The sequence below is a fragment of the Mercurialis annua genome, linkage group LG8 (genome assembly GCF_937616625.2).
Source record: "Mercurialis annua linkage group LG8, ddMerAnnu1.2, whole genome shotgun sequence".
Lineage (NCBI taxonomy): Eukaryota > Viridiplantae > Streptophyta > Magnoliopsida > Malpighiales > Euphorbiaceae > Mercurialis > Mercurialis annua.
The window spans coordinates 17,167,059-17,181,573 of NC_065577.1; the positions used below are offsets into that span (position 1 = coordinate 17,167,059).

General features: G+C 36.5%; 1 protein-coding gene across 14 annotated transcripts; it reads right to left on the bottom strand.

Annotated features, from left to right (window-relative positions):
* Positions 1 to 200: 200 nt before the first annotated feature.
* LOC126660225 (lysine--tRNA ligase, cytoplasmic-like) lies at positions 201 to 7,790 on the bottom strand. 14 transcript variants are annotated; one of them, XR_007635280.2, is made up of 19 exons: positions 7,477 to 7,790; positions 7,279 to 7,330; positions 7,105 to 7,167; positions 6,801 to 6,966; positions 6,618 to 6,711; positions 5,957 to 6,033; positions 4,823 to 4,917; positions 4,397 to 4,522; positions 4,010 to 4,292; positions 3,804 to 3,900; positions 3,568 to 3,724; positions 2,782 to 2,925; positions 2,608 to 2,676; positions 2,386 to 2,529; positions 2,225 to 2,288; positions 1,490 to 1,843; positions 1,283 to 1,353; positions 960 to 1,100; positions 201 to 870 (listed from the first exon to the last, which is right to left on the bottom strand). XR_007635280.2 is itself a non-coding variant. In XM_050353595.2 (16 exons), the coding sequence occupies exons 1-16, from the start codon at positions 7,605 to 7,607 to the stop codon at positions 1,346 to 1,348; spliced, it is 1,770 nt and encodes a 589-aa protein (XP_050209552.1). In that variant the 5' UTR covers positions 7,608 to 7,789; the 3' UTR covers positions 1,087 to 1,345. The 14 variants fall into 14 exon arrangements, 2 of the variants coding, with proteins under 2 accessions (XP_050209552.1, XP_050209553.1); XR_008789638.1 differs by having other exon boundaries at positions 960 to 1,060; positions 1,490 to 1,846; XR_007635279.2 differs by having other exon boundaries at positions 1,490 to 1,846.
* Positions 7,791 to 14,515: the final 6,725 nt, after the last annotated feature.

The following is a 14,515-nucleotide window of genomic DNA, read 5'->3' on the forward strand; positions in this document are numbered from 1 at the left end:
TCAACGGCTTACTATCACTTTACTTAAAAAATAATTTACTATTGTTTATTTTTTAAAATTATAAAATATTAAACTTATGGTTTATATCAATTTACATAAGTTTACCAACGGTTGACTATCAGTTTACTAACAAACTAAAGAAAGATAAACGGTTTACTCACGGTTCACTAATGGTATTCTAAAAACAAAATTATAAAAAATATAAAAAGGCCAATAGACTTTTTTACACAAAATACTACACCTTATAACTATATATTCAAAATAAAAATTATTACACATTTACCAACAGTTAACCAAACGTCTACCGACAATACACTAAAAATAAAATTATTGGCGAATCATTAGTACACCATTAGTTAACTAGCAACAAAAAAATAAATAATCCTCAAAACAATTTTCGTGTCTTCATGAATGGTTCTCTTATATAGTCCAAAAAAGCTTGATAGTTTTGATATTGAAGGAGCAATTCACGCTTACTATAACATCATTTTCAGCATTGCATGGTGTGTAGAGATATTTTGATGCATGTATATAAGATATTTTAGCACTCCATGAGTGAGCCATTTGGTCCCCAATTGCATGCAGTGTCCATTTTTTTTTATCATTGGGTAAATTATATGTACATACGTTTTTCTTAAGATATGGAATTTATTCATCAATATATATGGAATTTTATGTATGGTGTGTAGAGAATTGGCTGAAGCAGGACTGCCACATAAGTATGCCTCCTTGCATTCTATTTCCATGCACGAAAGCTTGAAAAATGCAAGGGACTATTTGATAGCTGCAACTGCAAAGGACTGTAGTTTAATGATTAGTTTCAGACCAAGAGAGGACAATGATTTTGATTTTCCATACAACAATATATTCCTGCAATCAACAAATCAAAACTTTGATTACAAGGTATCCTCTTAACTCATTTCATTTGTGGTTAAACTTTAGTTAGTTCATTCTTTTACCTTTTACTTGAAAACAAACTATGATGCCCACATTGAACCAAATTGCTATCAACCACAAAAGTAGAAGCAAACCAAGAGCAATACAAATGGGACCTTCATATCTACATGGAGTGGTGCAAAGGGAATGTCACAACCGCCAAACTGCAAAATCCCACCAAAAAAAATGATAAACAATTGAGTCTTTTTACTGTTCTTGAAGCCTAATAGAAACTGCAAAATCCCACCAAAAAAAATGATAAACAATTGAGTCTTTTTACTGTTCTTGAAGCCTAATAGAAACCTAAGCTGGAACAAATTCACTTCATTAAAACATGGACACTTACTCCTTGCAATCATCAGTCATTACTGCCATACCCACTTCTTTAACTAACACTGGATTGAATCATTCACCTTACTGCATCAAAAGACACAAAGTAGACATAGAAGAATAAGTTGAAAAATCAAATTATCAGGCTCCTACAACAATGAATAATAAAGCCTAGGGTTCATGCTCAAACAACCATTGCAATAAGAAAGAAAAAAAGACGGACCTCCCTCACAGCCACCACCGAACAAAACCAAGCAATCAGAGAGAAAGTTGAAAGAGTGAGAAGCTATGGGGGATGGAAGCAAAGAATTGGACAATTGATGGCAAGAAACAGAGTCGAGGAGGGAATATCCATGACAATAACATGTGATTATTTGTTGAAGAAGAAGACACAGTGAGTGCATCCACCGATGTGGCTCCCCAATTGAATCCCATCAACATAAAAAAACCATCGATGAGAAATATAAAGAGCGGCGGCAGTTGGAGCGCCGGCGATGGTAGCACCGGTGACTAATGTCGTCTTCGTCGAAATCTCCCTAACTCTGGATCTGTTTTTCGCACGAAGCAATAAGAGAAGCTGCTGCGACAGCAACGGAGGAAGCGCCGCCGCCGAAGAAAGACAAGATCTCGATTAATAGAAGGACAAACATATATTTCAATTTGATAAACTTTAAAAATTATAAAACAAAAGCACAAAATTGAAAGAAATTAAAAGTGTACTGTATTTTTGCAAGGAAAAAATTTGCGTCGTGCTAATGAGAATAAATAGGTCTGGGTTGGTGCTGGGCCTAATTTCCTCTTTTTTTTTAAAACATTAGGCCCATTTTGAAAAGAAAAAAAAATCTCCATTGATTTATAATAAAAGGTATTTAAAACATCTGGCTTATTAGCTTAAGGAAAGAAATACATCTACAATGGGAATACGACCCGCAATAGAATAAACACAAGAATAAGATACCTTTGGTAGGATCGGGATGTTCGTGTTCATGTTGATGCTTCATGAATGGGAACAGTATTACCTCCTGACCCAACAAAATTACCAATATGGTACGGTAAGCAGCCAGTGAAATTGTATTTTCAGTCCTACCAAAACATACAGATGGGGAACAGAAAACTAACCTTGATATCCTGTGAATCGGTTAGTATCATAGCGAGTGGGTCAATGCCCCATTGACAGCCACCAGTTGGAGGTAACCCATACTCGAGAGCAGTGCAAAATGTTTCATCAAAAGCCATAGATTCATCTTCACCTGACTGCCGGCCCTGATATTGGGAGAAAAGATAACAGGAGTTCAAGACATTTACTGAAACTCCATACTTCACACAATGATCCAAGAATACCTTGAGTTGTTCAGCAAATCGCTCCCGTACTTCCATAGGGTCATTCAACACCGTGTATCCATTGCAAAGCTGAGCAGTTAAATAAATAATATGAAGCAGCAGTATAATTATGACATTAAGCAAAATAAGGACAATGAAGAGCAAACAGATCTACTAGAAGTTCAGTGACAACACCTTCTGCTTGTTTACAAACAATTCAAAACATTCAGCCAAGCCTGGTCTTGATCTATGCCTTTTTGCCAAAGGACTCATGACCTCGGGATGGTTGATGATAAAAGTAGGATTAACACAGGTTCCAACAAGAAAGTGCCCAACCAGCTGTGAACAACAAGATACACTAAAGATTTTAAACAGCGTGAACCTAAAATTGCTTCACATAGAAATTATCATAATCATCTGATAAAAAAAATTCTAGCCTACCCTCACAACGGTAATTTTATTAAAAAATTTACATAGAGAAAGTCAGAATCGTATAATTTTATCGGGCAAATGTAAACAAGTCGTTACAGGTAGAGAACCAGCACCAATGCCTTTTGTTTGGCAATCAGACTACACATATAGTTAATTGCTGCCGGTAACCAGCCCATTCTTGCACCAAGGCGCACCCTCCTCTCACGAGCGAGGCGTGCACCTATGGGTGAGGAAATAAATCAACCAAATCATTAATCCGATCTAAACCGAAAAACCAAATTATCATTGTCATATATATGCAAATAATAACTATGCCTAATTCCTACTATTAAAATAACCGAAATCAATGGATCTTCTTCTAGAAACCAACTACCCGTCGTCATCATTAAGTTCATTTTATTCTTCTTCCCCAAAGTCATACATGCATGATATAATTGAGGCTTTGCTAAAGTCTATTTGTATTGTTCTTCTTAGGTACTTAATAATAATAATAATAATAATAATAATAATAATAATAATAATAAAACAAATGAATGAATGAGGAATTACTTTATCCAACATGCGGGCAGTTGTCTGTGGAGGAAGACACTTGACCTCAAACCTCTGACATGCGGCCGCAAGATACTTACTAGCTTCATCACTGGCCAGATCCTTTGGTATGTTTAGATTGGCCATCTTCTCCAACTCATTTATCATGTCAATTTTTCTGCATCAGTGGGCGGATCTATTAGATGGCAAAATAAGAACTTTGGGTTATAAAACAAATATAACACTGTGTCCCATACCTAAAAGGTGGCGTAAAGTCAATCTCAATTGGATTATTGTCAAGCCCATTCGCGAGATATTTAACCTTGTAGCCACCCGTAATCTCCTGCACCATTTCTAATTTGAACAAAGAACCAACAAAACAACCCAACATGATCAGGTCTTTTCTCCTATGTGTGAAATCAATGAAAAGAACGTCTTGCAGCCCAAAATAGAAAAACCTTACCACGCAATAATTTCTCAGTTAGTTCCATTACGTCGTCGTAATCCGAAAAGGCCATATAAAACTCACAGGTTGTAAATTCAGGATTGTGAGTCGAATCGATACCCTCATTCCTAAATTGTCTTCCAATCTCGTATACAAGGTTAATACCACCAACAACTAACTCTATAAGGCGAGGCTCCGGAGACATACGCAAGTACAGCCTCATGTTTAGTTCATTGTGATGAGTCACAAAAGGGCGAGCAGCAGCTCCCCCGGCAAACATGTTCATCACGGGTGTCTCAACCTGTTGATGGAAGCCAAGACGACAAGCAAGAAAAACATAAGATACAATATAGGAAAAGAACTTTACAGCAACACAAAGTAATTAAAGCACAGTATATAACTAACCTCTAAGAAATCGAGACTGTCAAGAAAGCTTCTAATATATGTTATGATCCTTGATCTGGTCTTGAAAATCTCTCGAACCTCCGAATTTAAAATAAGATCCAGATAGCGTTGACAATAGCGAGTTTCCTTAGCACCATAAATAGAATAAATTATTGGTAAGGATGGGAAGGGAAGTAATGAATTTCATTGTCAAAGTTGGGCTTCTAAAATTAAAAAAAAAAAATTGTAACACTAGCCTCAAACATATAAGCAATATTTTTAACCTGTGTGTTACATCTGCATTGATGAATCTACTAAGTATAAGGAAAAAAAAATCGAGTTTCGTCATTTTCAAACTGAGAACACGAGGACTTAAAAATTGTATGAACCAAACTAAGATCTACATTTTGCATTCTATTCAAATTTCATATCCACAGTAGCCAATACCGGATCTTTTAAGTCCTTTGGAAGCATGCGAAGACAGTGAGATAAAACCACCAAAGATGTTGGAGAGATACTCAGCTTTCTTGTTCCCGTTTTTCCTGGGAGAAACGAAGAAGCCAACACACTAGATGCAATGAATAAACAGCCATAAATACATTAAGATTCAAAACATAATACAGTTTACATCAGAAAAAGAAAAGTATATATACATGAATAACACAGCATGTGCACAAACAGCCTGCTGAGTATTTTCCGCACAGATATAGGAATAGCAATATAGCAAATAACAATACAGAAATTTTATGCGGCTCAAAGCAGCAAGACAAAGCTCTTTCCACATGATTGATAAGTACAACGATGCCAACAAAGCATGTTACCTAGAGTAGAGGGAAGATAAATTTCCACATTTTACCAGATCAAAATTTATTGAAATGCAAGGGAGGGGGATGGGAAGAGGAAAAGCAAAACCATGCACCATAAGTAAAAAATGTATACTTGTGAACACCTTAGCTGCTATAAAATAAAGCATTCACCTATATTCAGAAATAATAGTACTATCTACAGCACATAATAAAGCTCTCAAGGTCCTCTAGGCACTTTTCAGCATATACAACAAACAATAGAATTTTTGGTTCAAACGTAATATTTCTTTAGCCAGACCCACCCATTCTCCAGTTTCCAGAACTAGTAAAAAAAGCCTGGAACCATCAAAAAATTGTTTTATGTGGTTTCAGATATTAACTTCTTTCCTCCGGTTTGCCCATTAAAAACCACACGAAATAGTTATTTGCATCACCCTATTTCCAGTGCCATTGATGCCATCCCATTCGTGCCCACCGCCAGCACAATCTCAAAACACTGTCAAACCAATTCGTTATTAATTGATCCTTGAACACTAATCTTGTTAAATGCTACTCCTATATTATCTCCGTAAGGGGCACAGCCTTACTTGAGTGGCAAAAATGCCAAAAGGATGTAAATAAAGTGCAAAGTCACTAGAATTCAAATAAAATCTGAATTGAAATGAAAAGAAAGGAAGTAGACAATCAAAATAGAAAGAGAAATAGACATGTTGTGCATCTAACTAACAGTGTATAATGAGCAAACAAATAGTCAAAAACAGTAACAATTTTGAACCTAGGATGCCGGTGACGCCAACAATATCGCCATGCTTCAAGTTGGAAAGAAGTTCAGCGCCGTCCATGCCTGATTTGCTGGAATGTAACAAACAAAAAAACTGTCTTCAAGAAACGAAAAAAGAGACAAAAAAAAAAAGGATATACGAGCATGTTACATGAAAAATAAAGGGAAAAGGGGGGATATTGATACATGGCGGAACACAACTAAGTGGGGTTGAGCAGATGGCAGATATGGGTGAGATAAGCCGCTGCGATATTGGAATAATTGTGAGGGAACACAAAGCATGTGTCATGTGTTGAGGGTTTATAGCAAGTAATTTTGCAATTAGATTAAATGTTTTTTAACGTGCACTCCCAGCTCATGCTTCAGTACTTATTTCAGTCCATGTTCACAAGAAGAAAAAGGGGGAATCTTATAGGAGTGTTAATGGCATAATTTTGGGGGGCACAATTTTAAAACTTTAGTGGTAAAAAATTCGTCGAGGGCTGGGTCGTGCCCCCCACAATATATACCATAGAAGCACAGTTGCCTGTTTTCCCCGTAAAAATAAAGCAAGAACATGCAAACATAGTAATTCATGACGAAGAAGTCCTTTTAGAAAATCAGCATACATAAAATTAGAGTAAACATAAAAATCCAATGGCAATAATCAAATAACCTGGTATCGATCGTGACTTGAACCTTAACAGCATCGTCGTGCAAATCATAAAAAAAAATGTTTGCGGAGGATTGTCTGCTTTTCATGAATCGGCCTAGCAGAAAGGGGGGGAAACTGGACATAAGGCAACATGCAAACAAATCATATCCTAACTTAAGTAAAGGATATGAAGATTATGCGTACCAGCCATAGATACAGTGAGATTCTCAAGATGCTCTCCAATAATTAACCTTTCATAATATTCTGGGTAATGTTCAATTGAAAAGGTAACATAGAAGTTGTGAGGATATGGATTTTTTCCTTCAGCCTTCAGAGAAGCCAGGTAGGCTTTGTTGCTCTCAAAATATTGCTGCAAAAGAAGAAAGTGAGAAGAAGAAGAAGAAGAAAATCCAAAGGCGGTGAATGATGCTTATAGACAATGAGTCAGTCCGCCATTCTCTAATGAAATTAAAAACGAGCAAAATAATTATGCCAAGAGGGCTCATACCGTAGGGTCTATATAATCATCATCAGCTGCTGCAGAATTCTGACCTTGTGTATTGCCGGCAGCCTGAAAAGCATGGAATTGATGATATTTCTTTCACAGTTAAAAAGCTAGAAAATAGAAATCAAGTAACATGGAAACAAAATAAAAATGTTGATAAAGAAATATAGTCACTACCTTAAAACATCTATCTTCCTCCTGTTTTATTTCAAGTTCCCTCTTATTAGAACTGATCCCAAATACCAATCAACAAGCAGAATTGGAAAGTTAGATTCATTATTAAACCTTTCCAAAATAAAACCCTAAGAACAGCGAATTAAATTGAGTGTAAATGAAGAACGACAAAATTTAAACAACGGAAGCATACACACTTACTTCTCTGATGTTGTTCGTGAGCTGGTGACCTGAAGACAGTGGAGCCGGCGACCGGAGCCTCGGTGAACTGTTGTTTGAGATTCTTTTTCAGCCGGTGCTAAATTAGAAATTGCTTCAGCTAAATCTTCCATTTTTGCTCCGCTCCAATTGCTTTCACCTCTTTTCAGCAGGAAAATTAAAGAACTGTTGACTGAACCGATTCAACGTGTTTATATTGTCAGATAGGGGCTAGGGTTTATGTTTTTCTTCAGTGTTTTGTGCTTCCCTTAATTGTCCCTTACAATTGCTGATTTGTGAGTGTTTTTTTATTTTTAATCTAAAGGTTTTGTTGGATAAAATTGTCCATTCCCGTCTTTTACATTGGTCTAACATATATCTGTTCATGAGCTTGAGTACCCTATCCGCTCGTCCAGGCCCGTCCTCTTAGGGCCGCACTTGGATAGAATATTTAAAATCCGAACCGGATTTGAGCGGACTTGAGCTTGCCTTTAAAAAAATCAAGTCTGCCTAAATCAAGCCCGAGTCCGTTCAAGCCCGGTCCATAAACAGGTCTAGTCTAACATATACATGTTTATGGGTTTGGGTATCTGGCCCGCCCGGCCTCTTAAGGCCGGGATTAGACACTAATATGGGCTTTTTATACGTTTTACTGTTTTTTAATAGCTTTTACTTTTATACTGCCTCACCTTATTTTTTACTTAGAGGTGTTTGATAACCCAACTTATTATTTAAATTAATGCATTAAGCATTTAATTGTTTTAAGTTGGTTTGATAATTTAAAAAAGTTCAACTTAATTTATTCAGTTAAGTCAAAAACCACTTAAAATAATAAGTCAAAAATTTTGACTTATTTTTTTTAATAAAAATATTAAATTATTAAATATTAGTTTTATCATTTAATAAACTGTATATTTTTATTATTTTTATTATTAGTCACGAATAAAAACATTTTATCTCATATATATTATTTTTATTATTATTTTTAATATCACAAATTATACTTAAATTAACACTTAAAATTTTAAATTACTATATTTTTTATCATGAATATTTTATTCTCCATCTTTATTTTATTTTTATAGTCTATATGTCATTATTTAATATATTCGCTCTTAAGTTTAGACTTCTGTTTGTAACACACAACAATGATTATCAGATTTAAACGGTTTTTTGGAGTTTTAAAAATTATTTTATTTTAAAGAACGATTTTCAAGCTAAAGGGGAGAATCGTTATATCTTTAAGAACTAATTATCAATATAAGCAACTAAAATTTAAAATTTTTATTTGTAAAATGTGTACTATTCATAATATTTTTTTAAATATTTTTTATTTATATTTTAAAAATTATTTGTATTTAGTAATTTATTTTTAAACTAGTTAATCTTTAAAAAAATTATATATAAATATAATAATTTAAATAATATTGAGTAATTTCAGACTTGCAGTTATCAAACAGACTTATTCAATTTAGCACTTAAAAAAATCAGCAATTATTATTTTCAGCACTTAAAATTCAGTACTTAATTTTCAGTTTATCAAACGTCACCTTACACTACTGCTTTTTATTACTTTTTTAGACTTAATTTCTAAATTCTTTTCTTTCCTACCATTTTTCTTACTTTCCTTGTCTTTGACAGTTTCTTCTCTGTTCTTCGCATTCTCTCTAAATCCATTAACATTCCAGCTATCCATAGCAGATCTGAACAAAAGAAAGCGCATGAGTAATAAAATGGCGACGACGGCGACTGAACAATGTGGAAGACGAAACAGCAGCGATAGAACGATGTGGAAGACATAACGGCAACGAAGGCGGAACAATGATGAGGCAAAAGAATGGTGGCGGTGGCATAACGATGGTAAAGACGAAATAACAATATTAAATTCTGATTTAGTTTATTATAATGACCTAATTTGAATTTATTATATGGCATTTTCAGGATTGTTGATTATACTAAATGAAATGTGGGTTTCAAGCCAAACAAGATTTCGTTATTATTGTTGAGGTTTGATTTCTTTTCTTTTGTCCTCTTTCCTATTAATTTTTTAAAATTTCATTTTAGTTTTATGTTTCTAATCAATGTGTAATCAAAAATTGTGAAAATGATTGTCAACTATTTGAAACTACAATCTATAGAATTGAAAAATGAAAATGACAGTGTTCATTGTAAGTTTTTATTTTAAAATGAAATTGGCAGAAAGAATTAGCTAAGGAGTTGCTACATGTGACATGATTTTTTTATGTGTCTTGCGTAGGAAACATTACTTCTGAGAACAGTGAGAGTTGATCCTCAATTATGCAATAATTTCTACATTTTTTCAATTTGCAGGTCTCCTAAATAATTGGAATCAAGGTCCACACATAATTAATAGGCTATATAGATTTTACACAATCAATCAAAGATCACCATCCACAACATAACAGTTCATTTCATAGGCGTCTTGGTTTACTTGTGGATCGAAAGCTCTTTTTAACTGCGAATCCCACCCTGAAACTTAGTCTTGAATCCATGGCTTATAAGGTGTCCATTTGGTGTTCTTCTAATCAAACTTTTACCACTTTCAAGAAATGGCAGTATCGATACCGCTCTTTGCTGAATTATACTCGAAATGTTAATAAGATTTCATCAAGATCGAGACATGGGGTTTCTAATAAGGTTTTCGGGTCGGCACTGTGGGACTGGGTGATATTTACGCTATTTACTCAATTAAATGTCGATAAGATAGATGAGATTTTTGGAGTTGAAAGGGAAAGCGGAGATATTGAGTTTAAATGAGATTTCTTATAATAGGGATTCAATTGTGATGTTGAGATTAGCTAAAGAGATTATTAAAGTGCAGCAAAATTGGAGAGCTAATGCTATTGCTCTTTTGAATAAGATTGGTCGATTTTTCTAGATTTTTTACGAATTCGTTTACTGATTAACTGTGTTTGGTGATTGAATTGATGTCTCTAGTCCTTCAATTATATTGTTTAAATGCCTTCATATTTTTATTCCACATGTGAATTAAGGAAAATTTATGTTTGAGTCCCTGCGATTAAAACTTTTTGTTGGAGCTATAATGGTCTCTAATTTATATGGTTAATTTTGTTGATCTTGTAGTGATTATTTTATGGTTTGTTATTGTATTTATTTTGTATCTTATTTTGTTTTGTTTTTAAAATATTTATTAAACTTTATCTTTTCACTTGTTGACATATTGTTGATATGATGTTAATTGTAACAGTCACTTAAGACTCTTCGAAAAAGAAACCTTTCAGTGAACCTGAAAAAGTTTTGGATGATGCCTTCATTAAGGTATTTCATCTTTGTGATTTTGTGAAATGGAATTGTTTTGTAACCGGATTTGTTAAGTATGAGAGGTGGGCGACGAAATATAATTATACAAGTGATGTTGAAGAAACTGTGCAGCTGCGATGAGGAAGAAAAATATTTTCAAAGGGTTGGACCCTCTAGTGAGTTGGACCCACAACTTGATATTAATGATTGGGTTGCATGATAGCTGATTAGTATGTTTGAGGATTAGGGTTTCAATCGGATCTTGTACTTGGCTGCATATGATTGAATATTGTTTTATGTTTTATTTGAATACTTATTTGTAAACATATGAACTCACTCAGTATATCCCCATATACTGACCCCTCACAGATTTCTTTTCAGGTGAAAGACGCTTTTGAAGCAACAGACTTCTATCCTACTTCCAGAAGTCTGTATTTTTGAAAGTATGTAAAGAAACAGTACTTTAATCTTAGAGCTGCAGTAGATAAGTGTTTTGCAAGTCAGCTTGTAATATATAGTTTTCTGTAAATATAACTTTAATGTTTTAAAGTTTTAAATGTTTTACGCTTGCTGCGTTATTAATATTGTGACTGCCAGAGGATATGTATGCTTGGTATGTGCTTCCAGCATGACACGTGTTTATGTCTGTCATGCATGACGTATATGTTTTGCAAAAAATTATTTTACGTTTTTAGGCTTGCTACGGGTTTCGGAGCAACCACTCCCATTCCCTAGCACCGGTCTCGACCCTGAGATTGGATCGTGACAATGTTGGTATCAGAGCATGGTCCAGTTACCATTGCTTATGTCAGAAGAGTGATTGATTTTCATAGGAATTCTACTGCAGCACATAGGACTCGAATCTTGTTAAGTATTTATTTGATTTTCAAACTTCCAGCTTTCCCTCTAGGATGTGAGTCTGTCATACCTGTGTGTTCGCATGTGATGAGATGCGCGTTTAATACGATATGCGTTAGCGATAACATGCGATTATGTGGTTAAATAATCCTGTTTGTCTTGGTCAGGATGTCTGACCAACGACAAGAAGAAGAGCGAGTTGCCGCTGCATCACGAAACGTTATAGAAGGGGCGCATGATGTTCATCCAGAAGCTCAAGATGAGTCTTCTGTTCAAGGAGGAGGTGGTGGCCAAGAGGCCCATGCGTAGGCACCTGGAGTGCAAGCGCAAGCCCAGCAACCTAATGTTGTGGGTTTTGATCTGAATCAGTTCCTTACCGGAATTGCGGCTATGCAAGCCAATCAGGCTGAGGTGCAGAATATGCATCGTGAACAACTACAACAGCAACAGCTATGCAATGTTGCTTTCACTGACCGAGATATCGTCTTGGCTTACATGCGCCTTAAGCGGACTAAGTTTGACTGCTCAGGAGATGCTCTAGACTTCCTCGAAGAAATAGAACGTAACGCTCGACGTCTACAAGCTAACGAGAGACAAACCATCATCATGGTAGAAATGTCAATGAAAGGACCCGCGAAAGATTGGTTTCAGCAGCACATTCAGCCAACCATGGACACTATGACCTGGGCTGAATCTGTGAATCATTTTAGGGAATTTTTCTTACCGTATGCGGTAACAGAGAGTTATCATAATCAATGGATGACACTGAGTAGAGGCAATCCGACTGTGCAAGAGTTTGTGACAGAGTTTACTAGAGTAAGTAGATTTGCACCTGACCTGACTGCAGACCCAGTCAGAGCGAACTCGAGGTTTGTAGAGGGTCTAGGAGCTGAATTTGTGAGTCTGGCGTCTGATATTGGAAGAACCCTAGTGCAACTGATCGACAGCGCCAGGCAAATGGAAGTTTCTTTGATCCGTTTTGGGAAGATTCCCGATCCTTCCAATGTTGCGCCCATGAGGAGTGATGTGTTCCGCAGCATACAGAGCGCACCTACCCAATCATATGTTAGAAGTTATTCTTGACCCACATCACGTCAGCAGAGAAATAAGAGAGCTCGATATGGAACTAGAGTCAGTACTTCAGGCACCGTATTTAGTGACAGATCTATGAGTGATATGGGAGGCGGAGTTCCTATATGTTTGAACTGTAATAACAGGCACTACGGCGCGTGTTACATTGCTATTGGAGCATGTTTCAACTGTGGTCAACGAGGTCATTTTGCTAGAGATTGTCAGAGGCGGATGCCCCAGGGCTCGATGACTACTGTGATGCATCCTTCTTATCAACAGCAGAGGACTGCGCAGCAGGCAGCATCAGGGTATGATCAGACAGGGAGTACCTTTACTGGCCAGAGAGGCCGTGGTTATGCAAATCGAGGTGGAAGGAATGGCGGAGGTCTTGGCACTGGTCAGACTTCGCAAGCTGGTGGAAGTCAGGCCAGGGTCTTTGCACTGAATCCTCAGGAGGCTCAGGCTTCCAATGCTGTGGTGCAAGGTACCTTTCCTATCGCTTCTCAAGACGCACTAATTTTATTTGATCCGGGTGCTACGCATTCGTTTGTTTCGCCTAGCTTCGCTAATAGGTTAGGAGTGCAACCGGCATATCTTAGGAATTCCTTATCCATAGCTACTCCAGTTGGAGAGAGTGTGGAAGTTAGTATTATTTATCCGTCTTGTCCTGTGAGAGTTCAAGGACGAGATTTGTTAGTTGATTTTATTTTACTCGAGGTATTAGTTTTTGACGTCATATTAGGAATGGATTGGATAGCGCAGCACTATGCCAATATGGATTCCCGGAAGAAGACGATGACGTTCAACACGACTGGAATTGAAGCTGTTTCAATTCAGGGTGATAAGACGAAATCTCCTACGAGTATTATTTCCGCTATTAAAGCTTGTCGTATGTTAAAGAAGGGATGTCAAGGATTCTTGGCGATAGTACGAGAAGTGGAAAAGAAAAGTGTAAACTTAAGCGACGTACCAGTGGTGTCGGAATATCCAGACGTTTTTCCAGAGGAATTACCTGGACTACCCCCAGATCGCGAGATCTAGTTTTGTATCGAATTGGCTCCTGTCATGAAGCCGATATCGATACCTGCTTATCAAATAGCGCCACCAGAGCTCAAGGAATTAAAGGATCAGTTAGAAGAATTGTTTGATCGCAGTTTCATCAGACCGAGTGTATCCCCGTGGGGTGCACCAGTGTTGTTCGTGAAAAAGAAAGATGGATCAATTTGACTCTGCATCGATTATCGACAGCTGAATAAGGTAACGATTAAGAATAAGTATCTGTTACATAGAATCGACGATTTGTTCGACCAATTACAAGGAGCGAAGTATTTCTCCAAGATAGACCTGAGATCAGGCTATCATCAGCTGAAAATTCGCGATGACGATATTCAGAAGCCCGCTTTTCGAACTCGATACGGACATTACGAGTTTCTTGTTATGTCATTCGGATTAACGAACGCGCCAATAGCCTTTCACGGATTTTATGAATAGGATATTTATACCGTACTTAGATCAATTTGTGATCGTGTTTATCGACGATATTTTGATCTATTCACGTACAGAAGAAGAGCACGCTCAGCATTTATGGATAGTACTACAGATGTTAAGAGAGCATCAGCTTTACGCCAAATTCTCTAAATGTGAATTTCGGCTAACGGAAGTGGCGTTCTTAGGGCATGTGGTTTCACAAAGTGGTATTAAGGTTGATCGAAAGAAGATCGAAGCCGTGATAGAATAGAAACGACCGGAATCAGTTACAGAAGTTCGAAGTTTCCTCGGCTTAGCGGGATACTACAGACGATTTGTGCAGGACTTCTCAAAGATCGTTGTA

What these genes read in the sequence shown, in the direction of transcription:
- LOC126660225 (XM_050353595.2), bottom strand. Translation starts at nt 7,607, where the DNA reads ATGGAAGATTTAGCTGAAGCAATTTCTAATTTAGCACCGGCTGAAAAA. An exon ending in AGGAAGATAGATGTTTTAAG is followed by an intron (nt 7,168 to 7,278) that starts GTAGTGACTATA and finishes CATGCTTTTCAG; the next exon opens with GCTGCCGGCAATACACAAGG. An exon ending in CAAAGGACTTAAAAGATCCG is followed by an intron (nt 4,523 to 4,822) that starts GTATTGGCTACT and finishes TATGGTGCTAAG; the next exon opens with GAAACTCGCTATTGTCAACG.